This window comes from Carassius carassius, chromosome 10 (assembly GCF_963082965.1).
Source record: "Carassius carassius chromosome 10, fCarCar2.1, whole genome shotgun sequence".
In the NCBI taxonomy this organism is placed as follows: Eukaryota; Metazoa; Chordata; class Actinopteri; order Cypriniformes; family Cyprinidae; genus Carassius; species Carassius carassius.
The window spans coordinates 27,714,115-27,740,563 of NC_081764.1; the positions used below are offsets into that span (position 1 = coordinate 27,714,115).

Consider the following 26,449-nt stretch of genomic DNA (forward strand, 5'->3'; position numbering starts at 1 on the left):
CAGTTTAAATGGAAACTAAAGAGTGGAAGTACATCATCACACTGCTATTAAATCGATTTTGAATGCTATTTCCCTCTTGTACTTCAAGCAGCACAGTCCTGTTTGTGTAATTGTGAAGTGGATCTTTCAGAAAACTTTCTAAAGTGCCTCTAAATAATTTGTATTAATAGCCATTCATCTACACCAAGTAATGGGTAAGACAAAGTATTGTAAAGTTTTCTTTGAAGTAATTAATTTTGACCATAGTTTTAGCAACTATAAATGCATTATTTGAAGGGGTTACTATGTGAACCAGATAACTGGCATACAACTATGAGCATTAGAATGCAGTATTTTCTTCAATGTATTTAAAAAAAAAAATTCCCAACATAACATTGTATGTGGATTTTAAACAACATTGGGTCCAATAAGCTATGAATAAATCAACTTTTGATGAAGTGCTTCAATAAAATATATATATTTATGCCTCAGAATGAAAATATTTTGTCATTAATAATGATTATTTTGAAATTAATAATGGAGAAGATGGTAGGATCTCAAACCTTGAGTAAAACCCTTACATTTTTTATTAAAATTAACAGAGCACCCATCCCCCCCACCCCACAATGTTTTTTTTTTTTTACATTTCATAAAAAGGCAAGGCATTTCAGAGGCTCGATTTTTAAATATTTACCTTTGTTTCTAACAATATCTACAGAAGCTCTTGGCCATCTGTACACAGTGATTCATTAGCAAAAATCCATCATCTCTTTTAAAGGTCTGTAAAATTGAGACTATCTACACAGATCTGTACACAAATCCAAACATAGCGCCCTCTGTCTTCCTGGATGACTGGTCTGCTTGTCGCAGATTACCTGAGATTTCAGCGCGAGAACTGCAATCTCCTTCACCAGGGCTTGGATGCGCGCACACTCCGACAGACATCCGTCTTCACACATGCATTTTGTTCAGAGTCATGCACACTATCTTGTATTTCGTTAAGGGTTGAGGAGACGGCGATGGGCCGGTCTCCTCGCCCTGTGATGGCATTCACTTAATGCATTCTTCCAAAAGCTCGGTTGCGATAATTCAAAACGACCTGCCTCCATCTTACTCTGTGCTTAGCCAAATGAGTTACATCTACATTTTGTCCATTGCTTAAGCAGTCTTCATTACAAACACGCTATTACGCATACACACAAGCACATCCACTCACACTCCAAAGAGTGTTCCAGGAGATTAGAAAAGAAAAGTGAAACTAGGGGAAGCTTGAGGAGTTTGAGAAGTTCTCTTGATAAGCTAGTGAAGGACAGTTGGTCCTCCAGGGTAGACGTCACAGAGTCTGCTGGTGTCAGGATTCGCTGATGCCGGGGGGCGGGACCGATGGGAGACAGACAGGCTAATGGAATAATCACTGGTGCGATGATGATGATTTTCTTCCTCTAGAGAACCTGCATGGAAGAAAATGAAAGCTAAGGAATCTGTGCATGAAAGAAGCTACCAGTAGATGTTTTATTTCTTCTAGAGAAATCATTTCTGACCGTTACATTAAAGCAAGTACTGGCTTGTATGTTGCTGAAAACAACCCAATTTATTTTATTTTTTTTATAAATCATTTTATTCAGCAAGGATGCACTAAACTGATCAAAAGTGACAGTCTTTTTATTTTTAACAAAAGATTGATATTTCAAAGAAATGCTGTTTTCTTATAAATGTTCAAATCATCAAGGGATCCTGAAAATGTATCATGGTTTCTATAAAACTATTAAAGCAGCATAAAGTTTTCATCACTGATAACAATAATTATGAGACTGGAGTAATGGCAGCTTAAAATGTAGCTTTGCCTATAAAGGAATATATAATAAAATATAAGTTTTAAATAGTCAGAAACTTCAAAAGAAAAAAGTAAAAAATATTATGAATGGTAGTGTACTTTCTCTCATTTCGTATTCACCTTCACTTAAACTTCTATTTGTTAAAGAAATTTAGGTTTAAATTGGTCACTAGAGTAGGCACACATCATTGTGATATGTAATTACACCAAAATTACTCCAACTGGAAAGTCACTTTCTATTTCAACCAGGTTGAGCATAGTTCAGTGATGATTCAAGGGAGAACTGTGCCAGTGAAGGGGAACTGAATCATGCAGTCCTTACTGTTGTAGCCTTTGAATAAGTTGGGTGACCATGACATCTGAGATCCCTGGATATGCCTCTTCAGCGAGAAAAATGGCCTCCCCGAGCTGCTCCAGAACTTCAGGCTTTACTGTCGTTGCTGCAGCATCTCCTGCCCCTTCCTTCAGCTGCAGACACACAGAATTTAACATGCAGCTGATGCCTCTATCCAAAGCACACTTATTAAAGAGACAGTCTCCTTGGAGTAATCTGGTAGTGACACAGATAGAAGTCAATAACCTGCAGCCTTACTTTTAACAACTTGGGGCACTTGCCCAGTTGTGTTGCCTAAAGTAATTTTATTTCACAATAACAGTATATATCACAAGGCAGGAAGGTCAAACTAAACCAAAAACATTTCTTTTTTATTTTGGAATTTACAATCATTTGACGGATAATATGATTTGATAAATCGTGTGTTTGTGCAAAGACATGGTTTACTTGTGTGTCTTTAAAATATTACAAGACTATTAATCCAATAATATATATATATATATATATATATATATATATATATATATATCAGGAACTCTAAAAACAATCTTCTTGTGGAGTCAAGAATCTAGACTACAGAGCACTGCACTTTCATGAAGAGCATGAGAGGATTTGTCCTTGAATGAAGAAGAGGGTGGAGCAAATTAGTGCAAAGTCACTTGTCCTTGGGCTTTTTTTCCCAGCATCCCTCAATTTTCCGCTCTCCGCCTCAAATACCGCATTGTTCCATACTGATTAGTAAGAGGCCTGAGGGAGTGACGGTTGCCTTTAAAAGATGCTTTTAAGATATAATAAAGCATTCAAGGGCTACTTTTAATCTTCATACTGATATCGTTTCTATACCAGTGTCGAAGCCAGAAATCCTACAGTGAGCAGACCTTGGTGAAACACGGAAACGGGACCTTAAGGGAAAAAAAACAATTTAGGGGTCCAAAAACATTTTAAAACCCAATTAGGGTTGGACCAGTGCAACCACAGACAATATGCACCCTCACTGCTGGCAAATACAAATACAAACCAGCATTTAAACATAAATGCATTTCTGATTTTGGCATTGAATCAACTCTGCCGGTGACTAGTATGTCTTACCTCAGTTAAGACTGGAGTGATGACAGTGGACAGACTCTGGGACAGAGGCCTCTTGATAGGCTCCTGTGGAAGCAGAAAACATCACACAGTGATGAAAGAGACTGTTATGCACCACAACAGTCAGCTGTGGCCTTGAGCTCAGTCACCTACTTTCTCTTCTGTTGGACTGGCTCCGTTCTGCAGCTTTTTGGGGTCTTTCTCTCGAATGGTGAAGATCCAGTCGTCACTGCCAAAGTCATTCCCACCAGACGCCTGGCCATCCGGTTCTCTGAGTGGAACAAAGACGCAAGACAAAAAAGAAGGGATTAATTTTAAACAGATAAAAGAAAAAGGAAAAATGAAATGGCATGCATGAGAAATGCAGAAGATTTTAGGAGAGGGCCAAAAACCAGCAGGGCAGAAAACTACTGATTGTGCAATCTAGATGATGTTAGAGATAGTTATTTAAGTCGCTTGACTAGTTAACGGAGCAGCTTGTGAGTAACCACTTTCGATCAAATGGCTGTATTATGAAAGCTGTCAACTCTTGTTGTTAACTCTTTAACCCTGGAGTAAAGTCATCCTTGATTATGTTCTTAGATCTTCCACATTTCACACAGTTCATACTTGTAACTGCTAAACTTTACTAGGTAGTAAAGCTTCAAAATTTTGCACTGTATGTTGGCTTATCCTCACTACAGGAGGATTTTGTTCACCCCCCGGAACTGTGAGACACTTTTTATTATGGATGGGTGCTTTTTATTTAGCTTCTTTTGGACTTATGCACTGCAACGCCCACTGAATGGTATTAAACAGCTTGAAAGATCAAATAATGTTTTTTATATAACTCCGACTGGATTCACCTGAAAGAAGAAAGTCACATACACCGAGGATGACTTGAGGGTAAGTAATTTATGGCCTAATTTTAATTTTTGGGTGAACTAACCCTTTAACCCAGGGTTGAAACCAGTTGAAAATAAACATTCTGTCATTATTTACTCATTCTCATGTCATTCCAAAACTGCGTGACTTTATCTTGAGGAACATAAAAGAAATGTCTCAGTGTTTTTCATCCATACAGTAGAGGTAAATGTGATCCAGGGTTCTCCAAAATATCATTGCATGTTTCACATAAGAAAGAAATGCATGATGACAAAATTATAATTTTTTTTGGTGGACTATTCCTTTAATATATATATGAAAAGCTTTGTGTTTTGAGTTGCGTACGAGTCAGATTCATCGGAGCTGGACTCCTTCCGGGACTTTTCGGCCTTCCAGCGCTTGTATTTGTCGATGAGCTCTGTCAGATAGGAGGTTTTCTTCGCATAGCGCACGATGAGCTTGTGTTTCAACAACTCTTTTGCTGTCGGTCTCTGAGAGAAAGACAGAAAGATGTAAGAAAGTGTGAGATGGGTCCTTTGATACAAAACCTCAGTGTTGTTATTTGATGCAGGTGCAATTATAGAACATTCCTTAATAACCATATAAAGATCATGACCTGACTAGCAGCAATAGAATAAACTGTTCTGCCAGAAGGATCAGAGGAAATGACCTCTGGGAATCCCCTATGAGCATACTCACAAAACTGGGCTCTTTGTTTAGACAGGCCTCGACAAACTCTTTCAGAGGTTTGCAGTAGCTGCCCTCCAGTGTAGGGGGGTTGTTCTTTGGAATGAGGAACAGGACCTTCATGGGGTGCAGATCAGAGTGGGGTGGCTCTCCTTTAGCCAGCTCAATCGCCGTGATGCCCAAAGACCAAATATCAGCCTGGCAAGAAAAGCAAAAAAAAATTAAATAAATTAACCGATGTGAACGGACAATGTCTTCATGCCAGGTCATGTGGAAGTGGAACAGTCATCACTCATCTAAATGAATCATATGGAAAAACTGACAAGTAATTCCAATCAACACCAAATCCAGAGCCAGACATCTGGTGCAATGATGGACTTTCATTGGCGTGTCTACAGTGACCCTCACCTTTGAGTCATAGGCAGATTGTTTGATGACCTCTGGGGCCATCCAGAAGGGTGTGCCCACAAATGTGTTCCGCTTGATCTGCGTGTCTGTGAGCTGACCGGCCACACCGAAATCTGCCAGCTTCACCTCCCCTTGCTCTGACAATAATACATTTGCAGCTGAAAGGAACAAAAAAGGTGATGGACGGAAAGTTTAGTTAAGAGTGTATGAATATACATTATGGTTCAATCTGGGATCTGGAAACCCTGGAGGGCCCAAAGGTGCACTGGTGGTCCATGAAAAAAGATCAAATAATAAATGATAATAATAATATTTCACATAATGCATTTTTAGTGCCTTTATAAGTTTAAACATTTTATACCAATAATGTCTAAAATATGAATTATGTTGTCAACTTAATAGCTAGTATCTTACTATATGTGCAAATAAATCCATTTTTTTTACCAACCTGCTTTAGTACAATGAAACATTTATTTAACTTTGTCATCTTAATAATTTATGATAAGTATATGAATGGCCATCAAAAGGTTTGACAATCTCAGATCTATACATGTACTTCACCCATTTAACTGACTGAAAAAAACAAAGACCTGTTTATTTGGTGAGTTAAATTTTAATTTGAATGAACTGCTGTTCTGACCGACCGTGTGTGTTCTAATCTTTTCCATCACACTGTGAGTATTTTGTATTTTGTTAAACAAAAGTGAATAGCAGAGGAAGAATCCAGAACTGGGTCTCCTGTCTCTGTACTCTTGTATTTAGTGTTATTTGATAAACACTATTGCGCAAAAAAAAAAAAAAGACATTTACATACATTTTTACTTTCTTCACAGTGACAAAAAACAGAAAGTTGCTCAGCAATTTTTGTACATAAACAAAATAGTAATAACAGACTGTTTCCATGAAAATGCAGCTGTACAATTGATAATGCATACTTGCTAATAATTCTAACTGCTAATAGTTATTTTATATATGTTGTAAACCCAAACAGAACCTTCTCAGAAGTGTTCAATGTAGAAGCCTGGTACTTTGTAAATGAAACTTTGCATCTCGGTGGACAGATGAAAACAGTGCACACCCTGACTCCAGAAAGCTGCAAAGGAGATCTGAACATTTTTGTGTTCAATATGCATAAGATGGTGGACAAGATGACCTTGAATCTACCATCCATACCTTTGATGTCTCTGTGGATCTTCTTCTCAGAGTGTAGATACTCCAGGCCTTTCAAGATCTCTCTCAGGATGGTGGCGATCTGTGTTTCATCTAAAGCACCAGGCTCCAGCTGAAAGAGAACAATGATCAAACACAAGCCCAAGCCCATCACAACAACAAAAAACAAATCAATTAATTGCATCCAAAATTAAAGTTTGTGTTTACACACACACACACACAAACGTAAATATTTCTAAAATCGTCTTGCATCATACCAAATCCAGGGCAGATCCACCACCTAAATACTCCATGATGATCCATAACTTTGTGTCCTACAGCAAGAGGAAGAGATGTAGAAGAACTGGGTGTCAAAGGGTAAGAAAAATCCATCGACTCACAAATAAACAACAACTACTTTTCCAGATGAGTCGGGGCATTTTCTAGTGAGAGGGCAAATGACCAAAAGAGTAATCCTAAAATCGCCTTTAATTTGGGATTAGCTAATCTGAGAGAGAGGGAAGAGTGAAAACTGGGTTACATACCTCCCACTAAGAGTGAGAGAAAGTGAGCATCTGTGTGTGTGAAGAAATTGAAAATGAAGAAGCACGCTGAGAGCCTCTTACAGCTGAACGATTTATTTATTGCACCTAATGGTTCACCGCAGCGCAGCTACAAAGTTCTGTGTGCTCTTTCATCTTTCTGTGCGGAATGCTTTGTCTCTCTCTCTCTCTCTCTCTCTCTCTCTCTCTCTCACTTTTGTACCTGAAATAATTCATTTATGGTCTACTGCACACAGCAGTACTGGCAAGTCATGCCAAAACTAAGATGCACAAATTTCCATTTGATATTTTTCTTTTTGGTTTATGCTCCGACCCCTAAACCTAATTTTTAAACTTTGGTGAATATCTCACACTAGGTGTGGGCGATCTTCCCAAAATATAATATCACAATCTTATAACAAAAGATTTACTATTGAGAATATCCAGACTGGAACAAGCCTGTAGACTGTCTATTTGCACAATCTGAAACACAGATATTGCATTAAAGGGGTCCTGAACTGAGAAATCAAAATTCCCTTGATATTTTGACGGATAAGAGCAGTCATTGTAAAATAAAAACATCCTGTGAGTTTCAGAACTTCAAAACTTTCTCGTTAGTCTAAGGTTACGTTTACACTACTGCGTTTTCATTTTAAAATTCTTAACTTTTGCTCAACGGTTATGCCTGTCGTTTACACTTCCCTGGCGTTTTTGAACCAGAGACTTAAAAAAATGGTACAGACCCCAAACTCTGGCGGCGTGGCTGCCCATATTTGCTCTGGGTATCCTTGACGACAGTGTAAACAATAAAATCCTGCACATTGTTGTACTCATAGATATGTATATATATAGATGCCTCATAAGCGACTGTTACTATGGGCCGCTAAATGCAAGCCTTCCGCTGTATTCAAAAGGTCAACTTGATGTCATTCACTATAACAGTAACATAAGTTACCAATGTTTGAAAGCTGGTAATATTGAGTTAATACATTCAAAAACACAAACCAACACATTCTCACCTGTGAAAGTTTGTCCCATTTCTTCGGAAATTTAAATCCTGGAGGTTTTTACAACCATCGGCTGTGCAGGATTGTGGCAACTTCGAATATTCATTGATTATTATTGTGGATTATGTCAAATTGACCGTTAAAATATGGTGGACGCGTCTACGTGCTTGACACAGTCGAATGGGGCATCTACATATCTATGGTTGTACCTGCATGAATTGTCATGTGACATTCATTTTCAGTTCTGTAGTGTGGATTGAGAACGTTTCTGAAACACAGTGAAAATGCCAGTGTAAACGATGATCACTTTCATTTTAAAATGCAGTTTAAAAACAAAAAAACGCACTAGTATAAACTGGGCCTAAAAACAGCTTCTACTGAAGCCAATCTGCCAAAACAGCAGGTTGTGGAATGTGCCACTTTATGATGTAATAGTGTGGCTAAACCCCGCCTCCGCAGAAGATCATCAACTCCTGCTTCTACATCACTGCCTGTTTAGCCCTGCACACTGATTCCTGCATGCAGTGTAAATAACAAGAGAAACAAACGCAGGTCTATGCAGAAACCAAACGATAAAGATGGCTCCAAAGAAAACAAGACACTGTCAAGATGACACTGCCAAGATGTGGAAAAACAGTCTTTGCATTGCCTTCCTTCTGATCCAAACTAGGGATGGGCGTTTCCCGCAAATAGCACATTCGAATATTTGAGCTCACAAAAAAACGAATATTCGAATATTCATTTATTTAAATTATTCATATTCAATTCAATTCATTATATTAAATTATTTTTCAGTAATATTTATTGTTTCCGTCATTTTGAACAAGCTTACACACAATAAGCTTGAACATTACACATCGTGTTTTGTAGCTGAAAACCCACTGCATTCTCCAAGTTAGCTGTGTTTATTCGTTGCTTGGAGATGCCACAACAATGTTCTTGAATTCGGTCACTTTCTGTGATTCTCCACGGCATATTTGAAGTACTTTAGAAGACCGCAGTTCTTATGGGCCGTTCACATATTGCGTCTTTTCCACGCTCAAGTTTGTTATTTCCAATGTAGGCGAGCGGTATGCGAGCTGATAATGGAAGCAACTCATAATCTGCCAACAACTATATTGCCGTTTAAACAAGCAGTTAATTTAATTTGCTGTAAATTTCAGTTATCAAAATCCAGTCACTTCGATTGGAATCTATGCAATCTATCTGAATCTACAGAATCAGTTGTTAAGGAAGGCAATCATAAAGTGCTGCAAATTTGAGTGAAAGTGAAAGTGAAGTGACGTGTGGCCAAGTATGGTGACCCATACTCGGAATTTGCACTCTGCCTTTAACCCATCCAAGTGCACACACACAGCAGTGAACACACACACACACACAAGCTACAGTGGCCAGCCATATTGCTGCAGCGCCAAAGGAGCAGTTGTGGGTTCGGTGCCTTGCTCAAGGGTCTTACCTTAATTGTGGTATTGAGAGTGGAAGAGAGTACTGGTCATTCACTCTGCCCACCGACAACTCCTGCCAGACCTGAGACTCAAACCCGCAACCTTCTGGTTAAAAGTCTGACTCTCTAACCATAAGGCTACAACTGCCCCGTAATTAAAATCCAGTAACAGCAGATTTTACAACAGGTTCAAGTTGGTGACACAAATCTGCTACATTGAGCAACAGAAAGCTGCTTGATTTGAAAGTGACTCCTGTGTGAGCTGTGCCCCATACATTGCTACAATACTGAAAACAAACAATTAATCGATTTTGTTTGTTGACGAATTTAATAAGGTATGGAAGGAAAAACTGAGGGGGAAAGAATCTGTAATAAAAATAATCGTATTCCTCCAGCAGTGTAAGCTACAGGAACTTGAAGGGGAGCTCTTTTGACATGGGAGAGTAAATATCCACCTAGAAACTACACAAAACATCTAAACAACCATCCAGGATACCTTGGCAAGATCCTAAATCACCTGGAACAACTTAGCAATGGATTAGCAAACACTGCAAGAGTTAATTAACATTGAGCTTTGCACAGGCAGGAAAATAAACCTAGTTTAAAATCTAAAAAAAAAAAAAAACATAACATGCTCTCTACTCAAACCAGTTATTTCACTTCCTGTTCATTATTACAGATCTTCAAAGCAATAAGTGATGCTACGGGATGTGTTTCTCTTCCAAAAATACATATTGAATATTCCCCCAGGCTGAAATTACAGCTGCTGTCTGTGCTTCTCTTTCTGGCTAGAAGCTTTAAACGCACAATAAAAAGAAAAGTGACATTACAACACTTCACTATGGTCCCTTTTAACTTGAGCATTAAGTGAACACCCACATTTTCAGCTTTCATTTATGACACAGGATATTTTAGCTTAAGTTTAATGTTGAGAATCACAGCTCTAAATGGGGCATCAAAGATTATGAACATTTGGCGCATACTATGGTCGAGGAGGAAAGAGCGTGAGACAGAAAGGCTGAAATGGTTTCAAGGCTGATATAAAGAACACCCACACATGCTAGTTTTACACTTTTTTCACAGTGGGAAGTGGACTGAACATGCTGCCTGACGGCGTGCCAAATAGTAATAACTAAGGTCATTAGTGTGAGCTCAAGTCATATTGATCTGTCTGAATTCTACTTCAACTGAAAAACAAAGCGAAATGAGGTGTGATTATTTTTACTCTCAAACAGCTTTACTTTACAAATCTTGCCAAAAGGTGCTATCACACATTAATGTAGGCCTATGCAATACAGGAACCATATCTCCCTGATTTAGCCAACTAGCATGGAACAAAACATGAACCACAAAACACTGCACATCAATCTCCAAATATAGCTTTAATTTGTTAACTAGTAGTAGTACATGGTCCCAGTCGCGTTTTCAGGAGGTTCCCCGATAAAACTTGCTGGAGATATACTTCTAATTACAGGAGCGTCTTTACTGATGAGATGCGCATGAAAATCGCATTAGATTTTTTTGCACAGCCCTATCAAACACACCTGAACCAACTAATCAAGGTCTCCAGGATCACTTAAAGTCAGGAATTTTCAGTAAAAATAATGTCACAAAAAACTATTTCTATTTTAAATAAATTCTCTATTCTTCAAACTGCAAATGGAGGATACTTGAGTGAACAATGACAGATGGGCAGAACTAGTTTCTTAATAAACTGACCTTCTGTAGCACTTCGCATGGCTTTGATTGGCACTCCTTGTAAATATTACTATCAAATTGTTCTCATTACATCAAACCTAGTTTCAGTCATCAATAACACCCGTCTAATAATTTACTGTCCAGTCGTAAGTTGGCCATTCTACCATTTTTTCATATTTGCCAACTACAGATGAATTTTTTTCTTTTTCTTTCAACTTAAAGGGCCCACAACCCAGTCTTCTCTTCAAGTTTCTGATGAATCCGCTGTTTGGCATACACTATTGAACAAAGCTGCTAGTTGAGGACCTGAGGGGTGTCTGTTTCTCAAACTCTGATGTCTTCTTTCTGGCATGCATCTGGGACGTCCCCTTCTCTCTGTCCTGTTTAAATCCAGTATGCTGTCTTGATTCAAGATGGTATTGTACACTCACTCACAGATGGAATAGCCTTCATCTCTCAAAAGAACAACAGACTGATGAGCTTCTAGAGGAAGCTATTTCTTTGAAGCCAAAATTGGACTATAGAAATGTCAATGTACTGGCATCACTTCAGCAAAAGAAAAAAAGCCTTTGTGTTGCCAACTCCATACTTCATTAAGTAGCACAACTGTTTTCAACTGTGGTGAGTTAACAAACAAGCTTTCTTCAGTACCAAATTGGAAGATTAAAATGACTACTTGAGGATGAGGGAACAGTGTTTTCTTATAAGCTGGAGTATTGAGGCTTTGAAATCAGAGGTAAAAGCTGAAGAGTTCCCCCAAAAATGAAATCAATTACTCACCTTCCTGTCATTTCAAACCAATATCAAACCCACATCATAAATGCTAAACAGCAGCTTTACCGTACTTGCTTGATGCACAAAAACAAACCTCAATGGTTCTTGTGGAAGCTCCAAAGTGCTTGCGTGAAATGCGAGAAAAAACCTCAGTGGTTATTATATGTCAGACAAGCACTTTTGAGATTCTGTTTACCATATTTGATGTACTCTACACATATCCACTGATCAATGTTTATATGTGAATAAAAGCCTAAATTACATTTGTTTATCACATAATATGATTGTGTCTCTTTGTAAGACTTAGATTAAACCACTTGATTCATATGGACTTCTTTTACAATCTTTTTATGAATCTTTTGATGCATCAATTTTTTCGGTGTAATGGACTCTCAGCAGAGGGGCCAAAATCTCTCAGATTTCATAAAAAATATCAGCATGTTTCAAAGTTGAACAAACATTTTGGAAAGAGCGGATGTGTAAAATAATAAAGAACGTTCTTTTTTGAGTAAACTGATACTCTTTGGGGTCCGGAGTACTATATATTGCCCTTATAAATATATGTTATGCTTATGAAAATACCAGACACCACTTGAAGTACAAATCATATAGGATTGTAATCATGCATTTATTTGGTTTCATATTAGTTCGGTCTCCTTCATGTGTCTTTGATTGATCCTGGATCTGGATCAGCATGTGTCATAAATTTCACATATTCCGTGTAACTCATATAACTACGATGTTCTGTCTGTGAGCTAAAATGTCTTAATAATTAGTCGATATAGTTAGTTCTGGTAGTCACTGGTGAAATGGTGGGCTTGTGTGATGTTTGCTTCAGGGAGGACGGGTTTTAGAGTAACGCTGGTCCAACAGAGGAAACGCAGCTTAGGGTTTTTGGCCTCACGGCTTGAGGTGCAAGGCTATTGGCCCAGCGCGGCTAATAGGCTTGCCGCGATACACAGTGTTGATGGTGATACCGGTGTTCAGCTTCAACACCAGTTACAACACTTGCCCCACCGCAGCACCGCAGACAAGACGATGGCAGATGATTTAGTTTCGAAACTAAATGCAAAAGCACCTGTTTGGCAACATTTTGGATTCTGAAAAGCCTGTTGACTTTTGCCGTTTATCTAAGGTGATTTTGAAAGTTTTTTTTAAAGGTCCTATGACATGAAAATTTCACTTTCTGAGGTTTTTTAACATTAATATGACTTCCCCTAGCATGTATGTGGTCCCCAAGTTTCTAAAAATTTTAATCGGTGTAAATCGAGATTTTGCTATCTTTCTCTGCCTTTGAGAAAATGGAAGCTCAAACGGGCTGATCTGGAATCTCCTCTTTGTGACGTTGTAAAGAGAAATGTTACCTCCCCTTTCTCTACTTTGCCCGCCCAAATATTTACATATAATTCAGTCGCAATGTCAGCAAAAGCATTACAAACAGACTTTTATGATATGGATTCGACAGCACCGGCACAAACAGTGAGTAACAGTGTTCATTAATGCCTGATCTGTGATCAGTGATTTCTGATGTGCAGCTAACCATTCAAGTTCACACAGACTTTCTTTCTAAATCGTTTAATACTGTTTATGCATCAGTGAATCAAGCCAGTGACTAAACGATCAACTTCACGTTGTTTCTCTTAGTAGCATGAAACAAATCTGTTATTTAAATTGTGATTTAACTACAGAGAGCGATCAAAGAACGCTCTCTTTTTTTTTGGAGCTCTCACACATCGCGAGTATATCTGCACACTTGCCTAAACTGCCGTTACAATGAATGACGCTGTTATGCTGCACAACGGAGCTCTTACTGTATTCATGTGTTTGCTGTTAGTTGTGGTGAAAGCATTTTGTGAGAGAAAACGTGTTGCAATAATGACGAGATCACTGCATTCACGCGATAAACAGACTCTGTCTATTCAATACTCATCACTGCAGCCTTTCATGTGATGGGAAAAGATCGAAAAAATAATTATATAAATCAACAAATCCACGATTCGTTAATCTCGACAGCTGTAGTATATATATATATATTTGAGAGGGGTCCACATGTAATACGCATTTCAAATGCAAAGATGTCAGCCAATCACAACAGTTGTCGTTTACTCGGAGTCTCACAGCAGACACGCCCCTTCAAACAGAGCATTCAAGCCAGAGGGATATAAAAAATGCTTTTTATTTCTAAATTTTAAATGTAAAAATCATACTAACAATATAAGTACACCTAAGGAAACATTAAAAAGCATTTAAAGAAAAGGAAATAATCCATATCATGGGACCTTTAAAACTTTGATTCTTATTTAATTGCTTCCACATTGTTTGCTGATTTTTACTTTATTTAAAACTTGTGTCATTTATTGATTTTTTTTTGACATCAAGGTGTATGACGTGCCTCCAAGCTATCTTACTCTGTTTGCTAACAAATGCTCTACGTTTCTTATTTATTTGGTTATATATTATACATGTTCATTTATTTCCAAGTTTTGAATACCTATTTAAACTATGTAAGTTATTTGTTATTTTAAAACAGGCATAGCCTGCCCTATAGCATGGTGTATTTTTACTTGTTTTGTTAATAAAAGTTATATGTTTTATATATAGGCTAAAGTGAGTTTGACGTTGTATTTTGTTGTTGCATTCGAGCAATTGACGCTGAACTGCAGTTAGGTAGAGTATTGGGAAAGTAAAATGCGCAGGGCACCTTTAAGCTATTTAAAAGCAAAGGAAAGCGTGAAAAGTCGAATGAACAATTGTTTTATGCTGAATTGCTGCTATATGTGAAAGTGAAAGTAAAATGTGCACGCTGTTCTTACAAGTTATTTAAAAGCGAAGGAAAGCTAGAAAAAGATGGAACGCCCCGCCTCCATGGTGATACCATTGTTACTGGTGTTGTCACATGTCGATTAACCGGTGGGAAAATTTCCTTACAGTCACAACCCTAACGGTTAATTGTTAGCCCTGGCTCAACAGTGGAAAAGCAGCTGTCAAGACTCACATCCCTGAGGTTATAAAGCATGACTTTTTTTGCATATGCCAGCCACTCACCTTTAGGTAGGAACCGTAGTATTTGGTGACAAATGGACTGTCGCACTGGCTTAACACTGTGATTTCCTGCTGAATGTCTTCGATCTCATCTTCAGCCTCTTCCAGATCGATGATCTTGATGGCCACAACTTTCTGCGTGCGATTGTCGATGCCCTTAAACACTTCTCCGAAAGAGCCCTTACCAATTCTCTCCAGCTTGGTGAACAACTCCTCAGGATCTGCTTTTAAATTCTGCAATGAAGAACAAAGACAAGTCAGTATAGGTCCCTATTCAGATTTAAGCAGATTAAACAATTTATGAATTCATGTAGTACTGTTAAATTGCATGATGTGACATTTTAAGGTAAGAATTCCATACAGAAAAGAGCCTTGTGCTCAACACTGCATAAAAGTTTCTATATTTTAAAGGCGGGAAGAGTTTTCTAAGCTAAAGTAACAAGTTGATCAATACTTAAAATGACCTCAATGTATCACTGAAATGGATTTGGGTTAAACATACTGCAATGATAATTCTGAACAATCTTAAAACAGGCTTTTATAATCCAGCATTTGGTTTGACTAGAAGTTCTCTGAAGTGCTACTGAAGCAAGTCCTGAGTATATTTGAGAACTGAAGCACATCTGGTTGGGACCAAAGTTCCCAGAGTTCTCAGCAATGACCCTGAATATTGCAGACCCCTTAGGCCTTCTAAAAGGAAACCCAGAGAGCGATACAAACAGCGTCAACATTATTAGCATGTGGTAGTTTGTTGCAGAGTCCATGGTGGTTAAACTGCAATACACTCAAATAATAAAAAGAGAAAAAGAGAACTAACCGAGGAAACCTGTAAACCTCAGACTGCTCTAACTTTAACACAAGCCTCCAAAACAAGTCCAAAACATCCCAGCCACTTCATAACCATCATTCAAACAAAGCAAAACAAACCATGCTAGACTAACCGTCAGTGTGTCCAGAATTGAAGACAATCTGGAACTGCTGCCGTGTACATCCTCTGAGCACGCAAAAATTCACGACCTTAAAATCCTCCAAATCTCTTTTGGTAGCATAAACGCTAAACCTACTGAACGCAGAGTCATACTGATGCCGAACACAACAACAGAACAGCTTGTCCAGTGCAATTTCAGAGGCGCTGCGGGAGGTACATGCAGGCAGGATTTCACGGGACCTAATGAAAGTGTAAAATCCAGTTAAATGGATGACAACAGAGCTGATCATCCACAGCATTAGTGCACCAAAGATACAAGATGAAAGACAGCAGCCTAAAGGACATTATTCTGACGCCTCATACCTCAGGGTACCGTGAATAAATGGAAATCTGTTTAGGAATACCTTGGCTTTGATATAAGGCTGAAAGAGCTGATCAGCTCTAGCAAAGGTTTAAAGTGATTAAAAATGCATTTTCCATTTCATTTTATACAAACAGCACTGGTTTCATTTATTCAAGTGCTTCTCAACTTTTGTATTTCAACCCAAAAAAGTATCAAATACTGTTTAACATACATGTCCTTAAAACAAACACTTAGTAGTATTCAAATCAGAAGTATTTTCATTGACCCAATAGCATTCCTGTAAAATCAGCCTAAGAAAAAGGCATACCTAAAGCATTCTGTTCTTGAACCATTTGGAGTATATGCATGGTTTTGGTCTCTTTTGAAAGGTGACACTGTTTCTAAACGGAACAAACATCAGAATCACTGGAATTCTTAGTGGTATTGAATAACTAAAAAAAAAAAAAAAACTGCGCATACATTTTTTTTTTTTTTTTTTTTAAAGATGCCTGCAGATGACAATAGCTGGAAAACACAATGGGATCACAGCATGACGCCTTGTTGGCGGTCTGACAAAGACACTGATTGTACCTGCTGTGTTGATTTTATCTAAAAATAGTTTGCTTCATTCGAATCAAGAATCTCTGCATTACAAAGATATGTGACGTTTAGCTTTTTTTTTTAAGTTTTTTAAGAGTTTTTTCAAAAACACTGTGTACAGTGGAACGCTAACAGAGTAAAATGCTAAATTATCAACAAAACTTAAGCTGGATAGGAAAACTGATAATTAAGTTTCTTGAATTTCTATGGTTATTATTAAACCCATATTCAATAAATTAACAGTATTGTTCCAAAATTTGGGGTCAGTAAGATTTTTTTTTTTTTTTTGGAAAGAGATTAATATTTTTATTCAGCAAGGGCATATCAAAATTGATCAAAAGTGACAGTATATTCATAATGTAACAAAAGCTTCTGATATCAGTTAAATGCTGTGCTTTTGAAATCTAGAAAGAATTCTTCAAAAAATATAAAACATCACTGTTTCCAAAAAAAAATTAAGTGCACATCACAAGTGTTTCCAACATTAATAATTACAGTTATCTTAATTGTAGTAATATTTAACCAAGTTACTTACTGTATTTTGATTAGATAAATTCAACCTTGATGAGTATATATATATATATATATATATTTTTTTTTTAAATATATATTTTCATGTATCAAACAACCTGTCTATGTTTACATCCGTCTAATTTGGCTAGATTCTACCAAGGAAATTTACAACAAAATGTCACAGATTTTGATTGGGCTTTGACTTAAACAATTATAACCCTTTCTTTTCTATGCTGGTAGTTGCATTTTTTCCTAAAGCGTTTGAACCTCCCTAAACAAACTCAGCTGAGGACCACTGCTTTAAACAACACAAATCAACCGACTGCAGCACAAGCAATTCAGGGCTGCGCGATAAATCGCATGCGCTATTTAATGCGCATCTTATCAGTAATGCCGGTTCTGTAATCAGCGGTAAATCACTATAACCTGTGCGCTTTCACATGGAGAAGCGTTTACTACACAGAGCCATTGTTCACTGACAAGCACGCGATTTATCGTGCAGCCCTAAAGCAAATATACTCAAAAGATGACAAAAGCCTTTATGAAAGAGGGAAAAAAAGAGGCCAGTGAACAGTATTCACTGCGATAAATGATCAACTGCCAGTCTGCGCTCTGTCAACTAGTGATGCTATCCTATGAACACACACAAATCGATTTTCTCAGACACAGATGATTTTCGCACATCTTTCCTCAAAGCGCACGCACCCACAGAGAAGCCCTATAATGCATCCCTCAGAGATTCATTAGCTGTCATCGGCCCATCCCATCACAGAGATGATGAAGGCTTTGCTCCCTGATTCAGTCCTAATGCTGATTGCTCGCCCACACTCCCAGCTGATCTCTAATCCTGATCCCGATGCACACTGACAGGTGTAACAGCCAACAAATTCTTTTCAAAGGCCATGTCATCCCTTGGCTCCTATCTGTGGTTGTGTTTTAGGGAGCTGGAAACTCTGAGGCCGGTCCATATGAGGTGTGTTACAGCCAGGTGAAAGAGCATCCAGGCTTCAGAAATGTTCCTAATGGATGCCCACCACAATTCCTCTGTGACCCATAAGGAAATACAAGAGAATGAGCCCTTATTCCATCACTATGCTCTCAGAACGGGTGAACAGTAGCCCTCCCTGTGGAAATCTGTGACCTCCTACATAATTCCGGTTTTCCTCTTATCACATGGATGCTCTTTGGTTTTAATGGCCTCCTTTCAAGATGGAGGTTCTCGGCCAACAATGGCTTCCTGCATATTCAACCTAAAGGAACGATAAGCCATTTCAGCTACTTGGGATGGCAGATTGCCAGATTGAGCACAAACCAGTCATATGGCCCAGCATGAACAGAGACCCAACCAAGTGACCCAGTTATGATGGCCACTCTCCGGAGACATCTCTCCATCCCTCATTACCCTCTTTCCTTTTGCCTCTACCCTTCAACTTCACATTTTCCATTCTTTCTTGGATCTTTGTGTTTTAAAGAACAGAATGGTTCTTCACTGCGACTGTCCCCCTTCATACATGATCATGGTTCATAAAGGATGTCCCAGAAAGGTTACCGTGGTACTAAAGCTCTCTAGAGGGCAAGAACACGAACATTTTAATAGATTGACCCTGAAAAGGGTTCTTCATTGGAACTGTCCTACTTCATACATGATGGGTCCTGCATGTATAGAACAATAAAACGAACTTATTGATTAAAAAAAAACACACATACTGCAGAACACGTTTATGTTTACCATTATTTATAAGGGAGGGAGTCAAACAGATCTTCTGCAACTTTATCAGAGAGTAAAAACTCTTATGCTTCTGAAAGGGAGGAACATTACACAATACATATACAAATTTATAAACGATGCTGTGAGTTTCTTTACCTGCATCCCAGGCAGACTGCCCTGCACTGGAGAATGAGCCATGGCGTCACTTTAAACACTAAAACTGGCAAAAAAAAAAAACACTGTTTCCGGACAAAATACAGCCGATGCACCACCGGGACCCGTTTGCCCGAGTTTTAAGGCGGTCTCAGGTATTTTACAGCTGGATAATTGAGCGAAGAGCATCCACGGGAGGACAGAAAGTGCATGTGAAAGATGACTGGTGTGAAAACCTCTCCTCCACTTCCGCAGCTTTAATGAGAACCGCTGCTCTTCCTCGCGGAAATCACCGCGAACCCCCGTCAGAACAGCGTCGATCGGACCGATCGCAGAGTTTCAGTCGGTGTATCGTGCGATCGGATGTTGAGACGCTCTTTTTGATGACTCCTGGAGTGGGTTTTGGAGGTTCAAGCAGGCCAGATTGCTCGTCAAGAGTTGATGGTCATCTTTGCGCAAACGGATTTCCAAAACATAGCGCAAAAACATGCGCACGTTTGCGTAAAAATGCCCCGGTTTTGGATCCTAAAACAGATGCACGGAACATGAACTATATAGCGAATTGGTCGAGGGGGTGGGTGGTGAAAATCCTGTCTTGTTTGAGCTGAAGAAATTATGTTGACATCCTCACTTCACTTCCCAGCTGGCCGCCATCTTGTCCGTGCTGTCATCGGGACATCAGGGCGGATCCGGACGCGTCAGATCCCGCCCCCGCAGGAAAGGGGAGGAGTTTCTAATCATATGGCAAAGAGTGCATGCAATCTAGCCTGGTTAAAACCAGACCCTTTTCAGTTGAAACTGAGTTATTCTGTAGAGAGAATTGAAATTCGCCGGAAGTGGTCTGGGTTTTCCCAGGCTACATGCAATCGGCCTTCAGCGCTGTATTTAAGTTATTCTTTTTCTTCTTTTTTGCTTCACCATATTTTGTCAGGTGGGTCAACTTCTCGTATCTCTACTACTATTAATGTAAATCTATTTGATTGTGACATTTAATTTACTTTCCTTGGTCACACTGTAGTTTAGGGACACATTCTCTCTATTAATACGACGTTTACCTCAGTAAACTTTTAATCTGCTGCTATTAATAGTTAGTTAGGTAGTTGTTAAGTTAGGTATGGGTAGGTTTAAGGCATCTAAAATATGGTCATGCAGAATGCTTTTTAAGTACTAAACATCCAATATGCTAGTACTATGCATGTCAATAAACAAGTTACTAGTAGTAATAAACTAAAGCGTTTAACGTTACTCTTTAATTTTCCTTCAGTATGCTAATTTTTAAATATATTATTTGAATAGTTTGTATATTACAATTAAATTCACATTATTTAACATTATTAAAAAAAGATCTCCACTGATTCCGCACAGTTAGAATATTTTTCTGTAATAAAAAAAGCAATTTCGCATTATTTCACATTGCGAAACAGCGACACCTTTCGACGAAAGAGGAACAAGCACTTTAAACTGCAACAATCTTGATTACCACCAGATGTCGACGGTGGTTTATTTTTCAAATCGATTCCCCATCTCTGCACATATTACTGTGATTATTTTGAGCTCATACAGACATGAACTATAAAACCATTTAAGTCATAAAGTTTTTTTGTTTTGTTTTGTTTTTTTTACGCCACACTCGTAAACACACCCTTTGATATTTTACATTTCAATTATTTGATTGATTTTGGATTAAAACCTGAGAGCACCCCCCCCCCCCCCTTCAGAATAATATTTTTCTTTTGCATAAAAGTTGAACTGTATGCCTGCTCACTTTGTCCAAGTCCATAAGCTTATCAGTTCAACTCTCTATCTTCAGAATCTTTATTTACTGGAGAGCTCGACTGAGCTTCACCTCCTGAGGCATCCGATACTTCTTCAGCCAGTCCTTATGCTGAGAATAAAAACCTCCTAATCCTCAAACACTCTCAAATTCCTCCAGAGGGGCTCTTCATCGCAAATCTGCTCAATTTTCTTCAAAGCTCACCCAGACCTGTGAAAATTGGGTGGATATTTAGTGAGGACCGATCAAAACAGGCTTCAAGTGCACCACCCTCAACCTGTATACCTCTCACACGCACCTCTAAAGCAGCATGTGGATCTGTAAAATGCAAGTTTACAGGCCGATAATAAAATGTAAAGTTTCCCACAAACTGGGGTGTCGTGTCAATCACTGACAATGTTTACAGACCAATTCCCTGGGCGCAGCTTATCTACTCGTGGGCCTTAGCAAAATGCTTCTATTGCCCTCTATCTTTTCCTCAATTTCTCTCTCTGCCACGCACCCATAGGATTCACCCCCTGCATTTAGCCTGATCATGTCTCTATTCGATTAGGGACATCTATACAGTTCAATTTCAGACTCATTCCCAGGCATCACAGACAACAGAATGGGTATCAGAAGTTAATTCTATTTTAGAAAGGCAACTTGAGGTGTACACTTCCCTAGAACAATTACAATGAAGACATACTAGGATGTTGCTCTTTAAAATCAGACAAATACATCAAAATAAAAATTCATATAATTAGAAAATATATTTTTTATAGAATAATATTTTTGGTGCAATATAATATTTTGTATACTGAGATTTGTTGTGCTGTTACACAATTCCACAGAATTTAATTAAAAATACTCTATTTTTTTAAATTAATACTTTAATTAACTAAAAATACTATTCAATTACAGCCTTATTTGTTTGTATAATTTCAAAATATGGTGTTTTTCCATTATAAGAGGCAGAAAATCCAACTCATACTCAGAGATTAGCCTCCCCGTTCTTTGCATGCTTAATTGATCTATGGTGTTGCATTGTGAGCCATCACACTTCAGTAGAGCCTAATTTATTATGTTTGTGTGTGTATGTGTGAGTGCATCCATGCATATGTATACAGGAGTATGTGTGAGTGTGCAAGATAAGTCTCTTACTAAGACGCACTGCGCCATGAATCACTGTGCTGCTATGCCGAGGATCTGAGATGTCATTGTAATTAATGGTAATACAAGGCAGTGGAAACAGTAGCAGACCTCCGAGCTCTTTAATTAGCTGCAGTGATGAAGGAAGACACAGAGCAGAAAAGGCCTGCGATGGTGATGAATAGACCGATGCTAGGAAACACCAAAAGCACCAATGATCCAGAAAGATCCCGCCGATTATAGTCGTGTTGCACTGTAATGCTCTAAACAGGAGAAAATGGACAAGAGACCCTGGAAAAGACCAGAATCTCTGACTCAAAACAATGTGGCATTGTTCATCAAATTATGGTTGTGCATCAAGGTGAAGGGAATTGGGAGACACAATTATGGATGCTATGGTGGTATTTTGCTCAACAGAAGCTGCACAGCTAAAGGGCAGCGGTACCGGTGTCTTAGCATGCTCATGTTAAGAGGCATTCATCATTGCCAGTGCCATACAACTTAATTAAGCTCTCACAGCAACCCCCTATGGGTGATACAGTTTAATCTGAATAACCAACCACACTGCACTGGGCCTTCCACCATCCTGGACTACACCAGTACAAATAGTCAGAAAATGCCTACTGGGTAATGTAGTTCTGCTTTACTGCAGTGTACTATTTAGCCAATTATAGTACACAAATTGCGCCATAGGCATGTAATCTAATTATATCATATTTCATGTTGTACAATGGTTAGTTTTGGTCCTTGAATTTGATTGTCCAAGCTTGCAAGTGTTCTTTCAGGACTCCCCAGAATCAGTTGATCTTATGCATATCCATTTCTACAAAGCATGTTGAAGAACTGGGAAGATATATGTTAATTAATTGGACACTTGATGGCTATTTTTACAAGTTGACACATATATACTGAACACAATGTCCAAGAATAAGTACAACTCTGCCAATAGGGGGCACTACAACTGACAAACCCTATAACTCCGCAAACTTTTGAAAAATTTGTATACACTTTCTTTGTTGGATGTCCTATAATAACCTCTAATACAACTAAGATACTTAAAAAGTCCAAGGTTTCAAAGTCCAAGTTTTTAAAAACAGTTATTGTCACCGGGAACCGTATTGGCCATGAGTGTCAGTCCGATCTCCATGGAGAGGCTCTCAGAATGACCAGGCTATAAAGAAAATTTGATACTTAGATGAAGGTGGTTTCCCAGAAAGTGATTTATTCCGCAATTCAAAAGAGTTTGCCTACTGAAGACTCATTTCGTAGTCTTCGAATATAAGATATATGGCATTTTTGGCAACTTCACTGAAAAATTCACATCCACCTGATCAACAAAAGAAAGACATACATGCTAAAAAAGTATAGTAAAACGAAGAATTTATAGGTATACAAGCATATGGCTGCAAGTCTTATAGACATGGACTAAAAGCTACAAATCTCTGATTTTGATTTCATAAGATTAATTAACTTTTTGCCATGTTAATGGGTTCCTGTCCACAAATCGTGTTGAACAGTGACTGATGGTTTATGTCACGTGAAAGCTGCATACTATCTTCATTAAATGATATATGATCATTCCTGAGCACAAATTAATAGGCTTTATGAGCACTAAGCTGCAAAATGATTACAATGATGCCAGTTTACCATTTAGATTGATCTGGTGTGTCTTCATGTGTCATTAATGAATCCAATCGATCATGTTCAATGAATCCTTAACAACCTTTTGGCAAGAGCTCAATCACCATTTGTAGAGTGCTTTATCATTTTATTTTTTATTTTTTGACACTGAAAACAGAACTGAGCAAATTTTGATTGCTGGGTGTCTCCATTCAAAGTTAAGAAAATCATGCCTGTAGTTCAATGCTTTCCCTACAAAAGATGTTTATAAGATGGTCATAATTTGCAAGTGTCGCTATGTTATGTGTGTTTCTCTAAATCGAATCAGGTCACATTGTCCATAATCTGAGCATCACTTTCTGAATACTGATGTGGGGGGGGGGGGGGGGGGGTAATGACCTAACACAGCACAGGTAAACAGAGGCTCAGATCCCCAGTGGTCCATGTCTTATTCGAGAGACAGTGTGAAACTGTGTTTGCTCTAATTCTATGAGACTTTCCATTACAATGAAGCAGGATGAAGCACAGTTCAGCATAAATACAAGCATCACAGGTGTGTGGATGAAATAAATTTGTTTTAGATAGCTAGTGCATATGAGCACATCTGCCAGGATTATTGACTTTGTTATCACCTTTTTTGTCAGTATACTGTTCTTGCACACAGCATTGATGAGTTGTTCTTAGGTCTGGATCTTTACTCTTTCAATCCTTTCTATACATGCATTACTATTCTTTATAGTTGTTCATATTCCAGTAATAATCTGAAATTTCTGGTTGTGATCAAACAAAATGAAAATATTTATCAATGTTATCTTGCTGGTGCACACACCAAACTGTGTTTTTGATGGAGAATATATCTGTTTCTGATTATAACTTGTCTTTTTATAGAGAGATGGGATTATGCAAAGAGATTGTTACACTGCATTGGAAAACTGATATATAATTAACCTTAAAAATAATAATAATAATAATAAATCATCCAGGGCAGAGAAAGAAAAAGTAGCTGTAAAAGGAAGGGATATGTCAAATTGGGTCAAAGAATATATGAGGGTCAGATGTAGGTTATCACCCTACCTTTATCCTAGTATTTCTCACATTCAGCTATACCCTTGCACTTCACAAAGACTGTAATTAAAAAGGCTATAAAACATGGGTGTCACTTTGATTTAAAATATAGTTTGGAAAGTTATGTGTAGTGGGGGCTTATTGTGATGTCATGAAACAGCAAACACTTTTTGGATAATATTAGTATTAACTATAAATTTAATTAAAACTGCCCCAATAATAACTATTTACTCAAATAATAACTAAATATGTAATATATACTGGTCTGGAGATCCATAGTAAAAAACACATTGAGCACATTACACAACTTCCTACTTTAAATAATCATAATGTAATGCAAATGTCTGTTGCTTAACAATATTGACTTAGCTAATGATAGTATGCTTCTTAAATCTTTGTCAGTGTCGCATTTATTGCTTCACTCAGGTTAATAGCCTATTGCATTTTGATTGCTCTAGAAGAGATACTTTCATTGTTTTAAAGGACTCACATCATTAAAGATGCAATTAAGATAATTAGCAGAACCCTCTGGTGGAAACTAATTGAACGGGTTAATGGCCAGGCAGGTGTGGATGTATAGTCTCTGTGGGGTATTCTGATGGTCTTTTGGCCGGGAACAGAATCCCACTGTGCCTCTTACAAAGTCCGTCTGTGTTGTTCAATGATTCCGTTATTAAGGTCTATTGATTTCCAAAACATTCATAGTAATTTACATGCAGCATATCGTGCACCATCTTATCTTTGAATATTTATAATAGAATCTTATTTGGATAAACTTATTTGTATGGTTTGCAGAGCTACCTCAGAGTTGAATTAGAGGAAAAAGCAAAAAGACAAAAAAGTTACTTTCTAACAAACTATGATTTCACACAGTGAATTTTGTGGTCTCATTGCTCAACTCCAGGTGGGATTCAATTGTCCCATGAGATTGAATACATTTGATCCTAGTCTTAGGCTAGCTGATGGGTGAAATCACAAAACATCAGGGCTATCGTGTCCCTTGAGGGAAAAAAAGTGTGCTTAATTGTATTGAAAGTGTTGTGTACTTTATATCTTAAAATTATGTTATTAAAATACTGTACTTGCAGATCATATAATAGCAAAATAAAAGGCCACTTAAGTGTTTATTTAAAGAGAATACACTTGTATGACTACATTATGTTTCTTGACAGAATTAAGTTCTTTAAACACACTTTAAAAAAGTGAACTTTGTAATAATGTCAAATTAAAGTTTACTTTAAAAGAAGTCTAAATCGTAAAAAAAAACGTCATTTACTGTGTTTAAGACAAGTTTCCCATTCATGTGGCAGCATCTATTAAAAGGTTGTCAGTGGCATCATGGGAATGTAGACAAATCAACTTTGTTTAGATGACTGTGTTCATGGTGGTGTCTCTCTTTCTGTCTCTCATCCTCAAGGGTCAACTGTTTATTTAATGCAGCGAGACTGATCTATTATGGAAGATGACCTTATTACAGAGCGTGACTACTTAAATTCCACTCACATTTCAAAGCTTGATTCCCCTCCATTTAATTTCTTTTAGAGTAATTAACAGCATCCACTCTGTCATATTTCATTTGTATGTATCCATGGTGATCGCACACTCGCCAACCCCCATGACATAAATCACAGGATGGATGGAGGAGGTGGTGTTGAGGTGGAGGGAGGCTCTGTAAGTCTGATGATGGGGACGTGGGTGGGGCTACAGTTTGATTGACAGTGCCATTCAAAATGCAGATTAATGGATGAAGAAATGGATGTGGTCAT

The 26,449-nt window shown here is 38.0% G+C and overlaps 1 protein-coding gene across 1 annotated transcript; it reads right to left on the reverse strand.

The window, feature by feature from the left end:
- Positions 1–596: 596 nt before the first annotated feature.
- Positions 597–19,774, reverse strand: LOC132152055 (serine/threonine-protein kinase 24-like). Its single transcript, XM_059560705.1, has 11 exons — positions 19,097–19,774; positions 14,852–15,082; positions 6,620–6,676; positions 6,366–6,474; positions 5,193–5,350; positions 4,797–4,982; positions 4,443–4,588; positions 3,387–3,504; positions 3,237–3,299; positions 2,136–2,281; positions 597–1,430 (listed from the first exon to the last, which is right to left on the reverse strand). Exons 1-11 carry the CDS (start codon positions 19,136–19,138, stop codon positions 1,391–1,393), a joined length of 1,296 nt encoding a protein of 431 aa, XP_059416688.1. The 5' UTR covers positions 19,139–19,774; the 3' UTR covers positions 597–1,390.
- Positions 19,775–26,449: the final 6,675 nt, after the last annotated feature.

Excerpts from the sequence above, each read along its gene's own strand:
- LOC132152055 (XM_059560705.1), bottom strand. The coding sequence starts at position 19,138 with ATGGCTCATTCTCCAGTGCAGGGCAGTCTGCCTGGGATGCAG. Across the intron at positions 15,083-19,096 it reads GCAGTCTGCCTGGGATGCAG|AATTTAAAAGCAGATCCTGA; the intron begins GTAAAGAAACTC and ends TCTTCATTGCAG. Across the intron at positions 2,282-3,236 it reads TCACTCCAGTCTTAACTGAG|CTGAAGGAAGGGGCAGGAGA; the intron begins GTAAGACATACT and ends GTGTGTCTGCAG.